This window comes from Vanacampus margaritifer, chromosome 8 (genome assembly GCF_051991255.1).
Source record: "Vanacampus margaritifer isolate UIUO_Vmar chromosome 8, RoL_Vmar_1.0, whole genome shotgun sequence".
Lineage (NCBI taxonomy): Eukaryota > Metazoa > Chordata > Actinopteri > Syngnathiformes > Syngnathidae > Vanacampus > Vanacampus margaritifer.
In genome coordinates this window covers 17,390,816-17,405,392 of record NC_135439.1, presented here as the reverse complement: position 1 = coordinate 17,405,392, position 14,577 = coordinate 17,390,816, and the positions used below count along the sequence as shown (strand labels likewise).

Sequence of the window (14,577 nt, the reverse complement as noted above, 5' to 3'; positions counted from 1 at the left end):
AACAACAATATATATATATGTTTAAACTTACGCCTCCTCTCCTCTTTGCTCCGTCCCTCCATGACTTGTTGTGTTCTAACTTCTGCCATGGTGCTAAATCAGGCAAGTTTATTGTTTTACGCTAATATGCGAATATGACGCTCCCTCCAAAAGCGAACGGCGGTGACGGCTCTCACTTTGAAGAGCCGTTCAAAAGGCGCGATTTGTTCGTGAACGGCACATCACTAGCGTCCGCAGAAATGCTCCCACACAGTCAGTAAAGCGGAGCGCTTACGTGAACATACGGCAAATCTAATGTATGAATGGGCCGGCAGGTAACGACTCTAGTGTAGCCCAAGATAGCGGCGTAAGAGTACCGTTACTTCTTCACACATCTACTCAAGTAGAAGTAAAAAGTATTGTGTGGTAAAACTACTCTTAGAAGTACATTTATTTTAAAAAGTTACTCAAGTAAATGTAACAGAGTAAATGTAACTCGTTACTACCCACCTCTGCAAAGGAGCATATAGAGAAAAAAAACTCCCGGAATGAGATATCTTCAGATTGGTATCAGTCCTTTTCCAAACCCGCATGGATATGTGTCAATGTGAGTGTTGTGCCAACAATGCTGCATCTGCTCCCAGTCCCAAAACACATACAAAAAAAAAAAAAAAAACTGCTGAAAACCTCAACTTGGCATGACAAAATCAAATCAGATGAAGGCAGGAATGAGACATTTGGATCAATCACGGTTAAATCACACTTTTTTTTGTCAGTATTCTTTTATATAAAACACCGTACGTAACAAGGTTGGCTCAAATGCAATAATTCCCCCCCCCCCCCAAGGACAGCATCAACTTTTGTGCTTACTGTACAGTATATGCTATGATTTTGTACATTTCCTGATCACTTTTCTATTGTGACGTATTCACTTTAAACGCTTTTTGCACATTTATCTTATTCATAGATGCAAGGGGGTAACATTCAGTCATATTCTGGTATCTACTGTATGTTTTTCTATGAAGATCACAGAGGCATGGAGACATTTTTTTTTAAAGGGTCTTATTTCAGAGAAGAATGGATACATTGTTTGTATTTCATCACAAATAAATAAGAGTTTGGTCATTACTGATTTGGGCTCTGGCATACTATACTTTGATCATTTTATTCAAGTGGCAATCGATGCAAATGTACTCAAAGAAAGGTCACTTTTTAAAATACTTTTACTTTAAATTTAATGTGGAAAAAATACTTTTGATACAGTACTTAAGTACATTTACTGTTAGCTTAAAGGATCTTTATGCAGTTTGTCACTTTTTTACTCACAACTGCCACCTCTGGCCCAAAGCGTAACTGCAGCATATGTGTCAGGCTCGTTCATGGAGCGCGTGTGAGTACGTGCACGATCTTAAAGCGACAGTCACGGTTGACATGATTTCAAATGAGGTAAGAAAAACTCTGCCCCTTCCCAAAGAAACTGTGGAGTGCGATGGTCCGCACACTCTACTATGAAGGGAAGATAAAAGCTGTTAGATGCAGTCAGAGTAAAACAGTCAGGGCTCTTCGTACTCATCTGGGCATTGGTGGAGCATGCATGATGTAAAAAAAAAAAAAAGCTTTTACATGACCTTTTTAAACGGCACATTGCATCTTTAAGACTTTTACTCAAGTAACATTCTACAAGGTGTCTTTAAAGTGGAAATTAAGTCAAATCATGTCTTTTACTATAATATGTTCTATACACCCCATTAGTCTAAACACATTATTCTGATTAATATTGTGGTTTTGGAATATGAATTAAGCAACAAATACTATCCATCTTTTTTTCCATTTTGCTACTTGCTGTCGACTGAAAATGACATCACAGTTGCTCAGAGCTTGACTTGACTTTGGCTTTATCTTCTACCAGTTATTTTCTGTCAAGAAGCTTTTACTGCAGTACAGTATTTTTCAGGTGCTTTATACAAATCTACAAGATAAAAGAACAACACTTTCTGAAATTTGCACATTTATTGGTATTGCAGAATAGGGGGCCTTTGTGGTTTGAAAATGTTGATCCCCCCCAAAGTTCTGTTTGATAAAGTTTTCCATATGACAAAATTGTTCCACAGCAAATTTTGCTTTAGCAGTTACACAGTAAGGCAATTGAGAGCAGCAAGTTTTGTTTATTTTCTATACCATGGACTGGTCGCCAGTCAGTCACAAGGCACCTGTAGACAAACAAAACATAAACAAGCACGGGGAGACCATTCAGTGCAAACTCCATACAGGAAGGCCACAGCACAGATTTGAACCACGAACCCCTGCAGTGTGAAGCAGACATAGTCACCACTGTTCCACCATATCAAATGTACCTCACTATTAAAAATACTATCTGAATAAATACATCAACCGGGGCAAACAGTTACAGTGGCGGGAACAAATTGCTCCTCAGATGTAGTCTTGGTCTCTCTGATATGACGAGAGACATTTTGATCGTCCCTCCTCTATCGTGATGCACGACAGGTTGGGTAGACAGGGGCATGTGTGATGATGTCTTTTCCCACCGAAAGGAACCTGGACAAAAGAACACGCAATTGGCTTGATTTAAGATGTGGAAGGTAAACAATACAGTAAGTGGCATGTTAGTACTCACAACCTCAGTCATGGCACTGCCCAAAAAAAATCATATCATTTCATGCTTGGGTAGAGGAAGGTATCTTGAGATGGTCTCACATTGTGGCTCATGGGGTGACAGTCGTCTCCTTCTGCTCCCATGGGCGTGCACATACGCAGGCTGCGAATCCACAAACTCACTGCGCAGCACATTCCTCCTCCACACTGGGAGTCCTTCTCGCATGCCTGGACACACAACACACACACACACACATAGATAGTCAAATGTGTGCGTAAAATTATAAAAAGGCTCCTAGTAAAACTTGTGATGTCTCTTAAATGTACAATTTGAACTTTCAGGAAGATGAACATTAGGATTTTACACAATGCCAACTGTAGTAGTAAATGAAAAAAATGTCAGGTGCTCTTTGCTGTGTTAGATTATTAATAATTAATATTGTCGTTTCTCAGTTAAATTACAAATATTTGATCTAATACAATGGCAATAGTATAAAGGAATGACATTTTCGTCAAAACATACAACAGAAAATAGCAGATGGTGATTTATACATTTAAGAGTCAAATAACTTTAATTTTGATGAGACGCCAAAAGTGGCATAGGTTTAAGTAGTTTTTGTAGTGGTTGATAGTCATTTTGCCATTTTCATCATTTTGTTTTTGAAAATTTGAGCCAACATCTTCAGCATTGATTGAAATGTGATTTTTATATATATATATATATATATATATATATACATCCATCCATCCATTTTCTTAACCGCTTTTCCTCACAAGGGTCGCGGGATAAGGGGGTCGGGGTAGAGCCTATCCCAGCTGGCTTCGGGCAGTAGGCGGGGTACACCCTGAACTGGTTGCCAGCCAATCGCAGTATACATATATATATATATATATATTTATTTTTTTGATTTACATATATATATAGTTTTTTTTAATCCCATTTCAATCAATGCTGAAGATGTTGACTCACATTTTCAAAAACAAATGATGAAAATGGCAAAATTATAATATAAATAAATATATATATATATATATATATATATATATATTGTCACTGCTTTGTGAAAAACGATTATGGCAAAAAAAAATTCTTCAGTTTTTGGGGATGAAACTGAATGCAGACCTTTCTTTTTTTAATGGACGTAAGTGTTTTTCAAATTGCAGCTGCGACAAATTGATTTACAACAAAAAGTTAAACATTTACTTTATTGCAATCCTCTCCTATATTGTGCATACTTACAACCAATGATCAGAAATGCCAGTTTAAACAATGCCAGAGTTGACATCAATTACAACACTAAAGAAAATTGAGGACAAAAAACATATTTAATTTTACAAAATGTATTTATTGATTTATAAATGATTTATTCCTAATACATATATTTGCGGCTGTATTAAAGACCCAAACGGTATTCTAAAAATAAATCAACTGGTGATATATTGAAATCCTTAAATTTCCTCTCATATTGTCCTCTAATAATAAGAGTTCCCTTAAAGATTGTGAAATCTCTTACACAAATATGAACGCTGGTCATCTATTAAGAAGTTCTAATTGTGTTTTTCCTTCTGTTGCTAATGTTTCGACTTACCCCCGTGATGACGGCTGAAGATCCGTGGGACACCAGCAGCAGGAAGAAGAGCAGCAGAAAGAAGGGCTTCATGATGAAGAAGCGTCTTAGGTGCTGCTGTGTCCTTCAAGGTAACAACTCAAGCTGACAAGGCAGTCAGACTTTGCCACACGTCATACGTGACCGACTAACGAGAAAAGTGACCCGGTGAATGCTTATAAACGCAGCCCGCCATTCAGAATCATTGTGACTCACTCACATCAGCATAGCTTTTCAAAAGCAAAAAAAAAAAAAAAAATGACATCAATGACAATACTCATGTCACAATCCAAGGCCGAAGCTTTTACTTCATCCTTTCGCATCCACTTTAGACCACATGCATTTCAAATGAGCATACCTTCATTTTTTTTTTCAATTATAAACATGAATGTAAGATGCTATTTTTGTGTGTTTTTATTGTTGCTCTCACTCTGCTTTCACAGCAGTTAAACGTCCTTGAAACCATGATGATGATTTGACAAGAGAGGAATGAACAAATAAATACAAATATCAACAGCTCATCATTTATGAATATCCGCATCAGATACACAGTTTACAATGTAATGGAACATCACTTTTTTTAGTCAGCAAAATAATTGTTAGAGTTAGATTTAAAGGGGAAGTCAAGTAAAAAAAAAAAAATATATATATATATATATACAGTATATATATATATATAAAGGTTCGGTAAAATGCTCTATGCGTCCCCACTAGTCTAAACGCATCATTCTGATCAATATTGCGTTTGTAGAATATGAATTACAGTAAGCAGTAAAATCCACCCATATTTATCCTTCTCAGTAGGCGGCCATTTTGCCTTGTACTGCCACTTACTGTCACCTGAAAATAGCATCACAGTACGTAAGACCAATCAAGGCTCACCTCTTTTTCTTTTCCCAGAGGTAATTCAGGGTATACGTGGGCATACCCTCGTACTTCGTGCCATCCCCGCGGATGCAGCTACGGCGCCCGTGCCGGTGACGCCCTTGGGAGCCCGGCACCTTGCCTAGACTAACGCGAACCCGGAGGGTCGGACGTTCTTCGCAGACGTTCTTTTCTTTCATGTCAGCGTTTCCAAAACAGGTCGTTTTTGGTGAAAAATGAGAGTTACTTCTCCAGGACCCCTACACCACTGCTGTCACCCGAGGTGGACGCCCGAGGGAGCCCGGCGCCTTGCCTAGTCTAACGCGAACCCAGAGGGTCGGACGTTCTTCGCAAGGGTTGTCAAATCCCACCCAGGCCGGCAATCTAGCCTGGTGCGAGTCCAGACCCAAAGTCAGGATATGGTAAGATTAAATGCCTTTTGCTCGCTTGCTCTTCAAATGCAGCTTTTTGTTTGTTGTAAAGTTGGCTTGTTTCAAGCACATATACAGTTAAATGTATTTTTCCTTCCTAAAGTAAAACAACATTAGAACCCATCAATTTGTTTTAAGTACACTCTAAAAACAGTTGGATCAAAAATAACCCAACTATGGGTCAAAAATGGACCAATCCTCTAACTTGGGTCAATTTGACCCAACTTTGACTCAAGAAATTGGTCTTTCAGTGTAAAACAACAACACAATTATTGTTCAGATCCTTTTTTAGCTAAAAATAATAATAATTGGGTCACTTTGTAGCATTGTTAACACACACACACACACACATATCCGCCACCCCGCCCCCCTTAATAAATTGCCGAGGTATCAGATCGGGACTCGGAATCGGTCGATCTCAAAATGAGGTGACTTGGACTCGAGTCCAAAAAGGTTATTATTATTATTATTTGATTTTAAAGTACAAAAAGGTTTGGTCCAAAACAATATTGAGGCCTAACCACACTTTTTTTTAATCACTATTTTTGTTAATTATTCACAAATTATTGTTTTATAACATCTTATTTATGTGTTTGTCTCAATTTGAAATTTATTCAGGCATTTTGTGTTACCACAGCAATCATAAACTGCTCTTAATAAAGTCATGATTATTTTGTGACTGTAAACTAGTGCAAATAATGGATTTTTCTTTTCTTTCTAAAACAGGTGTTTTTTGTTGAAAATTGAGTTAAACAGTCATGTTCACAACTTGAGTGATCTATATGCGAGCAAAAATGTTGCTTTTTAAAATTTACGATGTGATTACTTTTCAAATTCAAAAGGGGAAAAAAAATCTAATAATAACAGGAATAATGTACACAGAGTAAGTTGTCAAGGAGTACTAACATACATTCTCTAGTTCATTTTATAAGTTTAGTGTACTCTGATAGTTTCATTTTTTGAGGGATTTTTTTGAATTGCTTGTAACCTCTTATTGTCATGTTTTTATATAGCAGGATCCTGCAAAATGAAGAAATAGCATTTGACGTTGACACGGATGAAGGCCATGAGAGCAGCTGCAGCGCAAACAACACACAAGAACTTTTCTGATCTATTGAGTGTGTTGAAAGTTCAATGCTAAGTGAGACGCACGCGTTTAGCTTCCAGGAGCTGTTATTTTTCACCAAACAACGTTTTGGCCAAGTCTGATTGTATCCTCCGTCTCAAAATATACACAAAGTAGTAGTGGATGCACAGTGTCAACTGTTTATGGGCAAACATTTGTCCAATCCTTGCTAATTGAATGAATATTAGTTTGAACACAGCCGACTTGTTTGAACGCTAATCAAAGTGGCTCCTCTTATTTCCTTTAAATGGCGTGTGAGAGGCGTGCTGATAGAATCTTAAGTCCTGTGGCAGGTCAAGGCATGTAAAGTCAATTGATATGGAACTGCAAGCAGACCACAGGTAATTGAAAGTTGGCTTTGGAAATGAAGAGGGTCTTCTGCCCAGATTTAGTCATAACTGTTTTAATTTCCTTATTTCCTCAGTAGAACTTTTATCTGTGGATGTGTCTTTGTGAGTGTTGTCGCGATTTTTGCCGGCCATGTCTGGAGGGCCTCCTCTATTTCCACAACAATGGACCATTTGTCTGTGGTTGAAGTCAATGTGTTAGTATGATTTCTTTGTAAGTCTTATCTCATGCCGGGTGTCGTCATGTCTGGAGGACCTCGTCTATTTCCACAACAATGGGCCATTGGCTGTGGTTGAAGTCAATGTGTTAGTATGATGCCTTTAAAGTATCTCATGTCCGGTGAACTCCGGGTGGGCTGTTTGCGGGGGGCTTTGTGGTACCGCCCTTCAAGACAGTATAAGAATGTTGTAAGTCCTCTGTAACTTCGCACTTGTGAGAGGCTTCAGCCGTTGTCTGGAACTCACTTGTGCCCGGAATATTCTGTAGAAATAAAAGCTTCGAAGCAACTGTTCATCGCTTTCCAGCCTGCATTCGGATAACCAACATTCTCACTACCCGAAAGAAAACAAACACGCGATCATTTTCTTCAACAGAAATCTCAAATCTTGGAGATCAATTACAGACCACCTTTCACCCGGATTGTACATAATAATGCGTTCAATGGGCGATTTATGCAATGATTCAAAGGGTTTGGTGAACGCTGTTCTCATATTAATGATTGAAATATGAAGACATCCACCACACACACTCAAAATCTGTTTGCCTACACCTCAACAAAATCACGTTACACTACCCGCTCCAATACTTAGATATTGTTCCAGACAACGTAAAGTATAGTCTATTTTCAGCCACCAAATTGTCAGGTGTGCCAGCCGCATGTCGCTCTCGGTATGCCGAAACGTCCGAAATCAAAATCCTAAACAAACACATTGTTGCTTGCTTCCATGGACACAGAAATCAGGATATGCGGATGTTTGACTCGGATCATGCGGAAATGTCACAATGTCTTCCATCACAAGCAGTGCACAAGGTCACAGCTAATGCATTCTTTAGTCTCTTTTCTGGTGTTCTACTAGAAAGGCTTTCTCTGGAAGCACTCTCGTATTTGTACCTCACTCCTATGAGACAATCCAACTGGCGTGATTGAATCGCCACAAAAGACCCTTGCCGCCATGTATACATTCATAATACAAATTAATATACACTAATTAGCTAACTAGCCATATCAAAATTAGGTCACTTTGTTGTGCTTTCATCCTTTTCTCATATATTTTGGAACTTGTGTATTTGTAAGTCAAGGGCAGGTCGGATCATGTTTCCACTCCAACACTGTAGAAATTCAGGCCTATCTTCTTTCAAAAGATGCAATGAATTGCTTCAGCTTTGGAAAGTCCAAGGTTAGGGTGGTAGGTTGCTCAGACAAAATCTAACAAAATTCTTTCATTCAATACTGACAATGGGTGGTAGTAAATCCATCTATCAATTTTCTACACCTCATCCTGTTCAGGGGCAGTGGTGAGCAGAGGACAAGGAGAAAAAAACATGACTAAGTCCAAACAAAAGGTCAAAGTTGTTGTTAAAACTATCCCGGTATCTTATTACTTTACTTAAAACTACACTGACAATTGACAAAAATAGAGCAAACAGGAACAATTAGAAACTGACAACTGTGTATCGGGGGTAAATGGCAACCCAATCTGAATCTTCGGCTGCTCCATTATTCTGAAAGCAACGGTATTTACTTATTCTTTTTTTTCTCTCAGGTCACATGACTATACTAAAGAAAGCCACATGTAAACAAACCGATAGCAATGGCAATCCATTTGGTGGCAAGCAGATCTAGATGAGTGAAAATAACGCATACAGTAAATCTATAAAAAAAAATATATAATAATAAATAAATAAAAAATTAAGCCTTTACAAGTCAAAGACGCATATCTGTTCGGAGAATAAAGTATAAAACATAAATGTTCTGAAAAGCTGGTCCCATAAATGTGCATATGTTCACTGCAGTTGATAATCATATAATAAAAAAAAAGGATAAAATGATAAGGAATTTAATTAGTATAATCCATGATCTCCTTATGCAGGGAGGAAATTGTCTTTCTAAATATGGAACGAACGAAGGAAAATGTCCTTACAGTGGGCATCCATCCATTTTCTATCATGCAGGCAGAAGGCCAGAATAACCGTTAAAATAAATAAATAAATACAATCTCACACACACACACAAGCAAGGGGAAACCATGCAATCCCCACCTAGACTGGAGCAGAGGTTGGAACGCAGAATTTCGGAATTATGAGACAGACACACTAACCACTAGCCTATGGTGTTGACCCAGTTGGAAATAAGTCAGAGTTTAAAGTTGCATTTTGGAACTTGTCACTTTTTTTGCTCACGACTGCCACCTTTGGCCTAGAGCGCAACTGCAGCCTCTGTGTCAAGCTGGTGCAAGGCGCCACTCCCCCCTTCCCATATAAATATAAATATCAATTGTGTGAAAGTGGGAAAGAGAATAAGATAGGACTAATTTCAATATGTAAAGATAATAAGCTAGCGATTTCACTGATGAACTCATGTGGCGTGCAACAGATGACACCACATCCAATCATACCAACCTGACCTTGACAAACAAAAGCCGTCTCCCCTCGTACATACACCTTTGGGTGGACAATAATCCACAGTTGTGAGTCATTAGTCTTCTGGCTTCCCAGGATCCTTTGCTACATCCTCTTGTCTGCCTCCCAGCTGCCATCAGGAAGGCGTTGGCGTGAGTGCAGCTAATTGAGTGGAGGATGTATCGTGAGAGAGCAAACCTCCATGCAAACCACAAAAGAAGCCTGCTCAGCCCTCAAGGTCAAAGAAAAATGGAAAATCAGAGTAAGAAAATATTCTTTTTGTAAGTGGTTTGGTTCTTTATTGTAGGTAAGTGCAACATAACAATTATCATTGTTGCATTGATGTAAAGACACAATTGACATTTTAAAATAAAGACCTAGATTTTATTTTATTTTATTTTTTTACAATATCAACCAGAAATTGCATGCATTAGCTGTAACAGTGATTATAATGTGTGAAGGTAATGGTCAGATAATTAATAATAGAATATTGAGGAAAAGTCTATTTCAGTCATTTATTTCAAAAAGTGAAACATTACATTAGTTCACCACACACAAAGTGAATTATTTTCAACCCTTTATTTGTTTCCATTTTGATAATTATGGCAGAAAGACCCAGTGTGACGGTAGCGCAGAAAACCATCAGACACACTCCATAAGGAGAAAAGACCTCAAAAAGAAATTGTGAAACAAGTTGGATGCTCACAGAGTGCTGTATCAAAGTAGCTACATGGACAGAGTGTAAAATGGAAGGGGAAAAGCGAATTGACTTTTCCTCGATATTCTTATTTTATGACCTGCACCTGTACTTTCTACTTTACAAAGTGAAACCTCTGACGTAAAATGGTTCGGCAGTACAAATTTGTTCAATAACAAAACTGCTAGTTTCTTTGTACAAAAGATTAATTTTTTTCCCAATCATGAACACCGGTGAAACTGAAACTCAGAGTGTTATTATTTAATGCTTGCTTATTTAATTTCTTGCTTGGTATATGGACAGGCACTCCAGAGATTCGAACATTTGTGTACAAGCAAAAAAGTCTGTTGTTTATAATATGTGCAAGCAAGTCACAGCCAATATCACAACATTGTAGCTTTTAACTAAAATGCTTCTTCCACATAATGTACACCCATACTCTACATTAACTCATTCACTGCCATTGAAGGCTATAGACGTCAAAAATTCATTTGAACTATTTCTATTAGTTTAACATTTTTTTCCACTTTTGTTAGCAAGAGTATGAAAACCAAGGGAAAAAAATATTGTACACTTAGACCAGATATAAAATTTGTGATTAATCGTGAGTTAACTATTGAAGTCATGTGATTAATTACAATTAAAAAATGTAATCGCCTGAAGCCCTGATTTTTTAATAATCTTTTTTTTTTAAATTATCTTTTTTTCAAAAAAGAAAAGATTATTAAAAATTAGGTCGCCAGGCGATTAAAAGTTTTAATTGTAATTAATCGCATGACTTCAATAGTTAACTCATGATGAATCACAAATTTTATACCTGTTCTAAACGTACAATAAAAAAAATTCTAGGCTTTCATACTCTTGTTAACAAAAGTGGAAAAAGAGTTAAACTAATAGCAATAGTTAAAATTATTTTTTTACGTCTAAAGCCGTCAATGGCAGTGAATGAGTTAAACACAGACATTCCACAGTCCATTTCATTCCAAACTCATGTTACTTAATCTGGAGTGAAAAAGTAAGTAGATGTTGGAAGAGAATACAAGATGAATTTCTCTGTTTTTATATTACATATCATATCTATTATATTACATAAATAAATAAATAAAAGGCAAACTAGGTACTTATATAATAATAATAATGATAATAATAAAATGCTTATTTCACAAAAGTCCAAAATAACAGAGTTGAAAGTAACTAACCAAACATCACAAAGTCAATGAACCGATGAAGATAGAAAGAAAACAAGAAAACTAATGCTGCATTTGAGTAAAGTGGGAAGTCAGACTTTTCTGACTTCAAACCAGGAAGTGTGTAGGGAAACGCCCCCTTGAACTCGGAAATCCCACTTGTGAAGTTGGGGGGGGGAAAAGTACCTTGACTTCACCGACGGACTACAAACAGTGGTGAGCAAACTCGGTCCTCGAGGGGCCGGCGTCCTGCAGGTTTTGGAGGTTTCCCTGCTGCAATTCAGCTGATTCCGATCAACAGGATCGTTACCAGGCTGATGCAGAGCTTGCTGATGAACTGATCATATATCAGCTGTGCTGCAGAAGGGAAACATCCAAAACCTGCAGGACTCCGGCTCTCGAGGACCGAGTGTGACCACCCCTGGACTACACTTTGGAAACACAGACCGTGAATGGTAGAACACATTTTACTCGAGTATAAAACTAGATAGCTTTCTTCATTCATAAATATTCGACATAACTCCACGTAACACGACAGTATGCCGCTATCTCCCTGCATGAAATTATACGGTGAACTACTCAACTGTATGAAATGCATTTAAAATAAGATAAAAATAATAATAAATTAAGCAAAATTGCGAGAAAGCAAGTTTGCTGGAGGTCAAAATATGTTTTGAGGACCAAAGTAAAAAAAACAATTTACCACTATCTGCCATTTCGGTTGTTTACTTTCGCCACAAACGCTTTCAGGTCGAAACTGGGAAAAGGCAACTGGTATAAGTCTGACTTCCGACCTTCGTCGAATGCAGCATAAATATAAACTGACAAGACAACAAGAGGGAGCTGATTGGATGGCACAAAAGACCGGAGTGACGAGAACAGGTTGACACGATAAGTCTAAAGTCTCAAATCTAATTAAAAGCCATTACAAAAGTGAGTGGGACACTTTTGGGGCCAGATTAACTTAAACTCACTGTAATATAAGCAACATTACTTTCACTAAAAAGAAACTCACATCGGAATTTATGCCTAATACGCAGTTAACATTGAAGATGGTTACATCATCTTTTCCTTAATCATCATCTCATCACGAGGTTCTTACATCATCTCTGCTAACTGAATTTCTTTTTTTTTAAGTGAAAATTGTCCTTTTTCTTTCCTGATGTATCACCTGTGTTGTTAATCAATGTATGTTCTCATTTCCTAATCCTGCAGCAAGGGGAGACAAGCCTAGAAAGCAAAGAGACTCCTTCAAAAACGGTCTGGATTCCAGCCTATAAGCAACCTCCAGCGTACATTTTAATCTTTACAATTCAATAGTTCCACCACTGGTATGATAGCAGGGGTTGACTTCAGATCCTGCAATCTCCCTTTTAGCTTAGCCCAAATGGACTACATCTATGATCTCCATTTAAAAAAAATAAAAAAAATTTATTCCTTCATCATAATAATTAACTTGAAATGTGGATTCCCAAAGACAAGCCCACAGAATTTGGCACTTTTTTATTTTTATTTTTATTTTTAGTAAATTAAGTTTTGACAGGGGGCAGCACGGTGGCTGACTGGTTAGCACGTCCGCCTCCCAGTGCAGAGGACGTGAGATCGAGTCCGGGCTTCGGCCTTCCTGGGTGGAGTTTGCATGTTCTCCCCGTGCTTGCGTGGGTTTCACCGGGTACTCCGGTTTCCTCCCACATTCCAAAGACATGCATGGCAGGTTAATTGAACACTCCAAATTGTCCATAGGTGTGATTGTGAGTATGGTTGTTCGTCTCTGTGTGCCCTGCGATTGGCTGGCAACCAGTTCAGGGTGTACCCCGCCTACTGCCCGAAGCCAGCTGGGATAGGCTCCAGCACCCCCGCGACCCTAGTGAGGAAAAGCGGTCAAGAAAATGGATGGATGGATGAAGTTTTGACAGTGAGGCATTGATGTCACTTTAAGCACTATGAACTTTTTGCATTGCCCTTCACAAAGATTGCCAATTTGAAGGAAGGTTGAGGTTGGAATTTTTAAATTCTTGGGTGGAAGAAAAATGCCAGTGGAAGTACTCAATCCCCAAGTGCCCCCCCCTCTCCCCACCTACACACAGTGGTGAACTTCTTCCATTGTTGCCTAAAATACTAAGCCTCTTGAGGTTATTGATTTAGAATTCTCGTGACATGTAGTGAAAAGCAGAACAATTTAATGCTGTTTCACAAGTTGGCATTGGGGACTTACCTGACTTAATCCATTTTGTAAATAACACCACCATGTTCACATTGCAATTATAGAAATGACAGCACACGACTGGACCACATATTATAAATAATCTGCATGGAACAGTTCACAATCACTATTTAGCTACTAACATGTAAATAACCGAACATTTAAATGCTGATCATTAGAAGCCTGTTAATGCGTGCAGGTCATTTTTCGGAATGTTTTACTTATACTTCCAATATTTGAAAACAGATATCTGTTTTTACCGCTCATTACTTTGTCAAAATATTGCCACTCTGGTAACTTTACACATTTAATTGATTTCAAGTTATTTATAGAATATATGTCAACGCTTCACCACAGGGTGTCACCTCTGATCACATTTAAGCATCTTTCCCCTCCACCCCTGACAACTCACTTCAAGACCAAATGGACTGAGGCCCGGAGATCGTCATATCAAATTTCATTGCGAAAGGAAATGACTGTCTACACGACTGGACTGATTTATTTCGGGGCCGTTTCCTTTTCTCTTTTTTAAACAGCTATTCAACCACGAGATGGCGCAATTGGACTAAAAATGGAATGCTATGCTTCCACACTGACGTCACATTGTAGACTTGAAATGGACAGAAAATGTTATCACAGTGTCCATTGAATCCTGAAAAACAATAAAGGAAGAAAAAATTAAAAGTGAACACATGCTTCTTGCTTGCTGGACAGTGAGGATATGAAATGAAAACAACTATAAATATTGCAAGAATCTTGTGTGTTTTCAACAAATGGGTAAGCCCAGTTGAGCAAAGAGACAACTAGCCTATATGTAAGTGAAATATACAGTATGTTTGTAATTCAATTCATTTCTGGCCATGTGACTGAATGGGAAAAAAAGAATGAGCCAAAATATCACAA

The 14,577-nt window shown here is 38.0% G+C and overlaps 1 protein-coding gene across 1 annotated transcript; it reads right to left on the bottom strand.

The window, feature by feature from the left end:
• Positions 1–2,017: 2,017 nt before the first annotated feature.
• prok2 (prokineticin 2) lies at positions 2,018–4,253 on the bottom strand. Its single transcript, XM_077574076.1, has 3 exons — positions 4,182–4,253; positions 2,695–2,820; positions 2,018–2,535 (listed from the first exon to the last, which is right to left on the bottom strand). The coding sequence occupies exons 1-3, from the start codon at positions 4,251–4,253 to the stop codon at positions 2,410–2,412; spliced, it is 324 nt and encodes a 107-aa protein (XP_077430202.1). The 3' UTR covers positions 2,018–2,409.
• Positions 4,254–14,577: the final 10,324 nt, after the last annotated feature.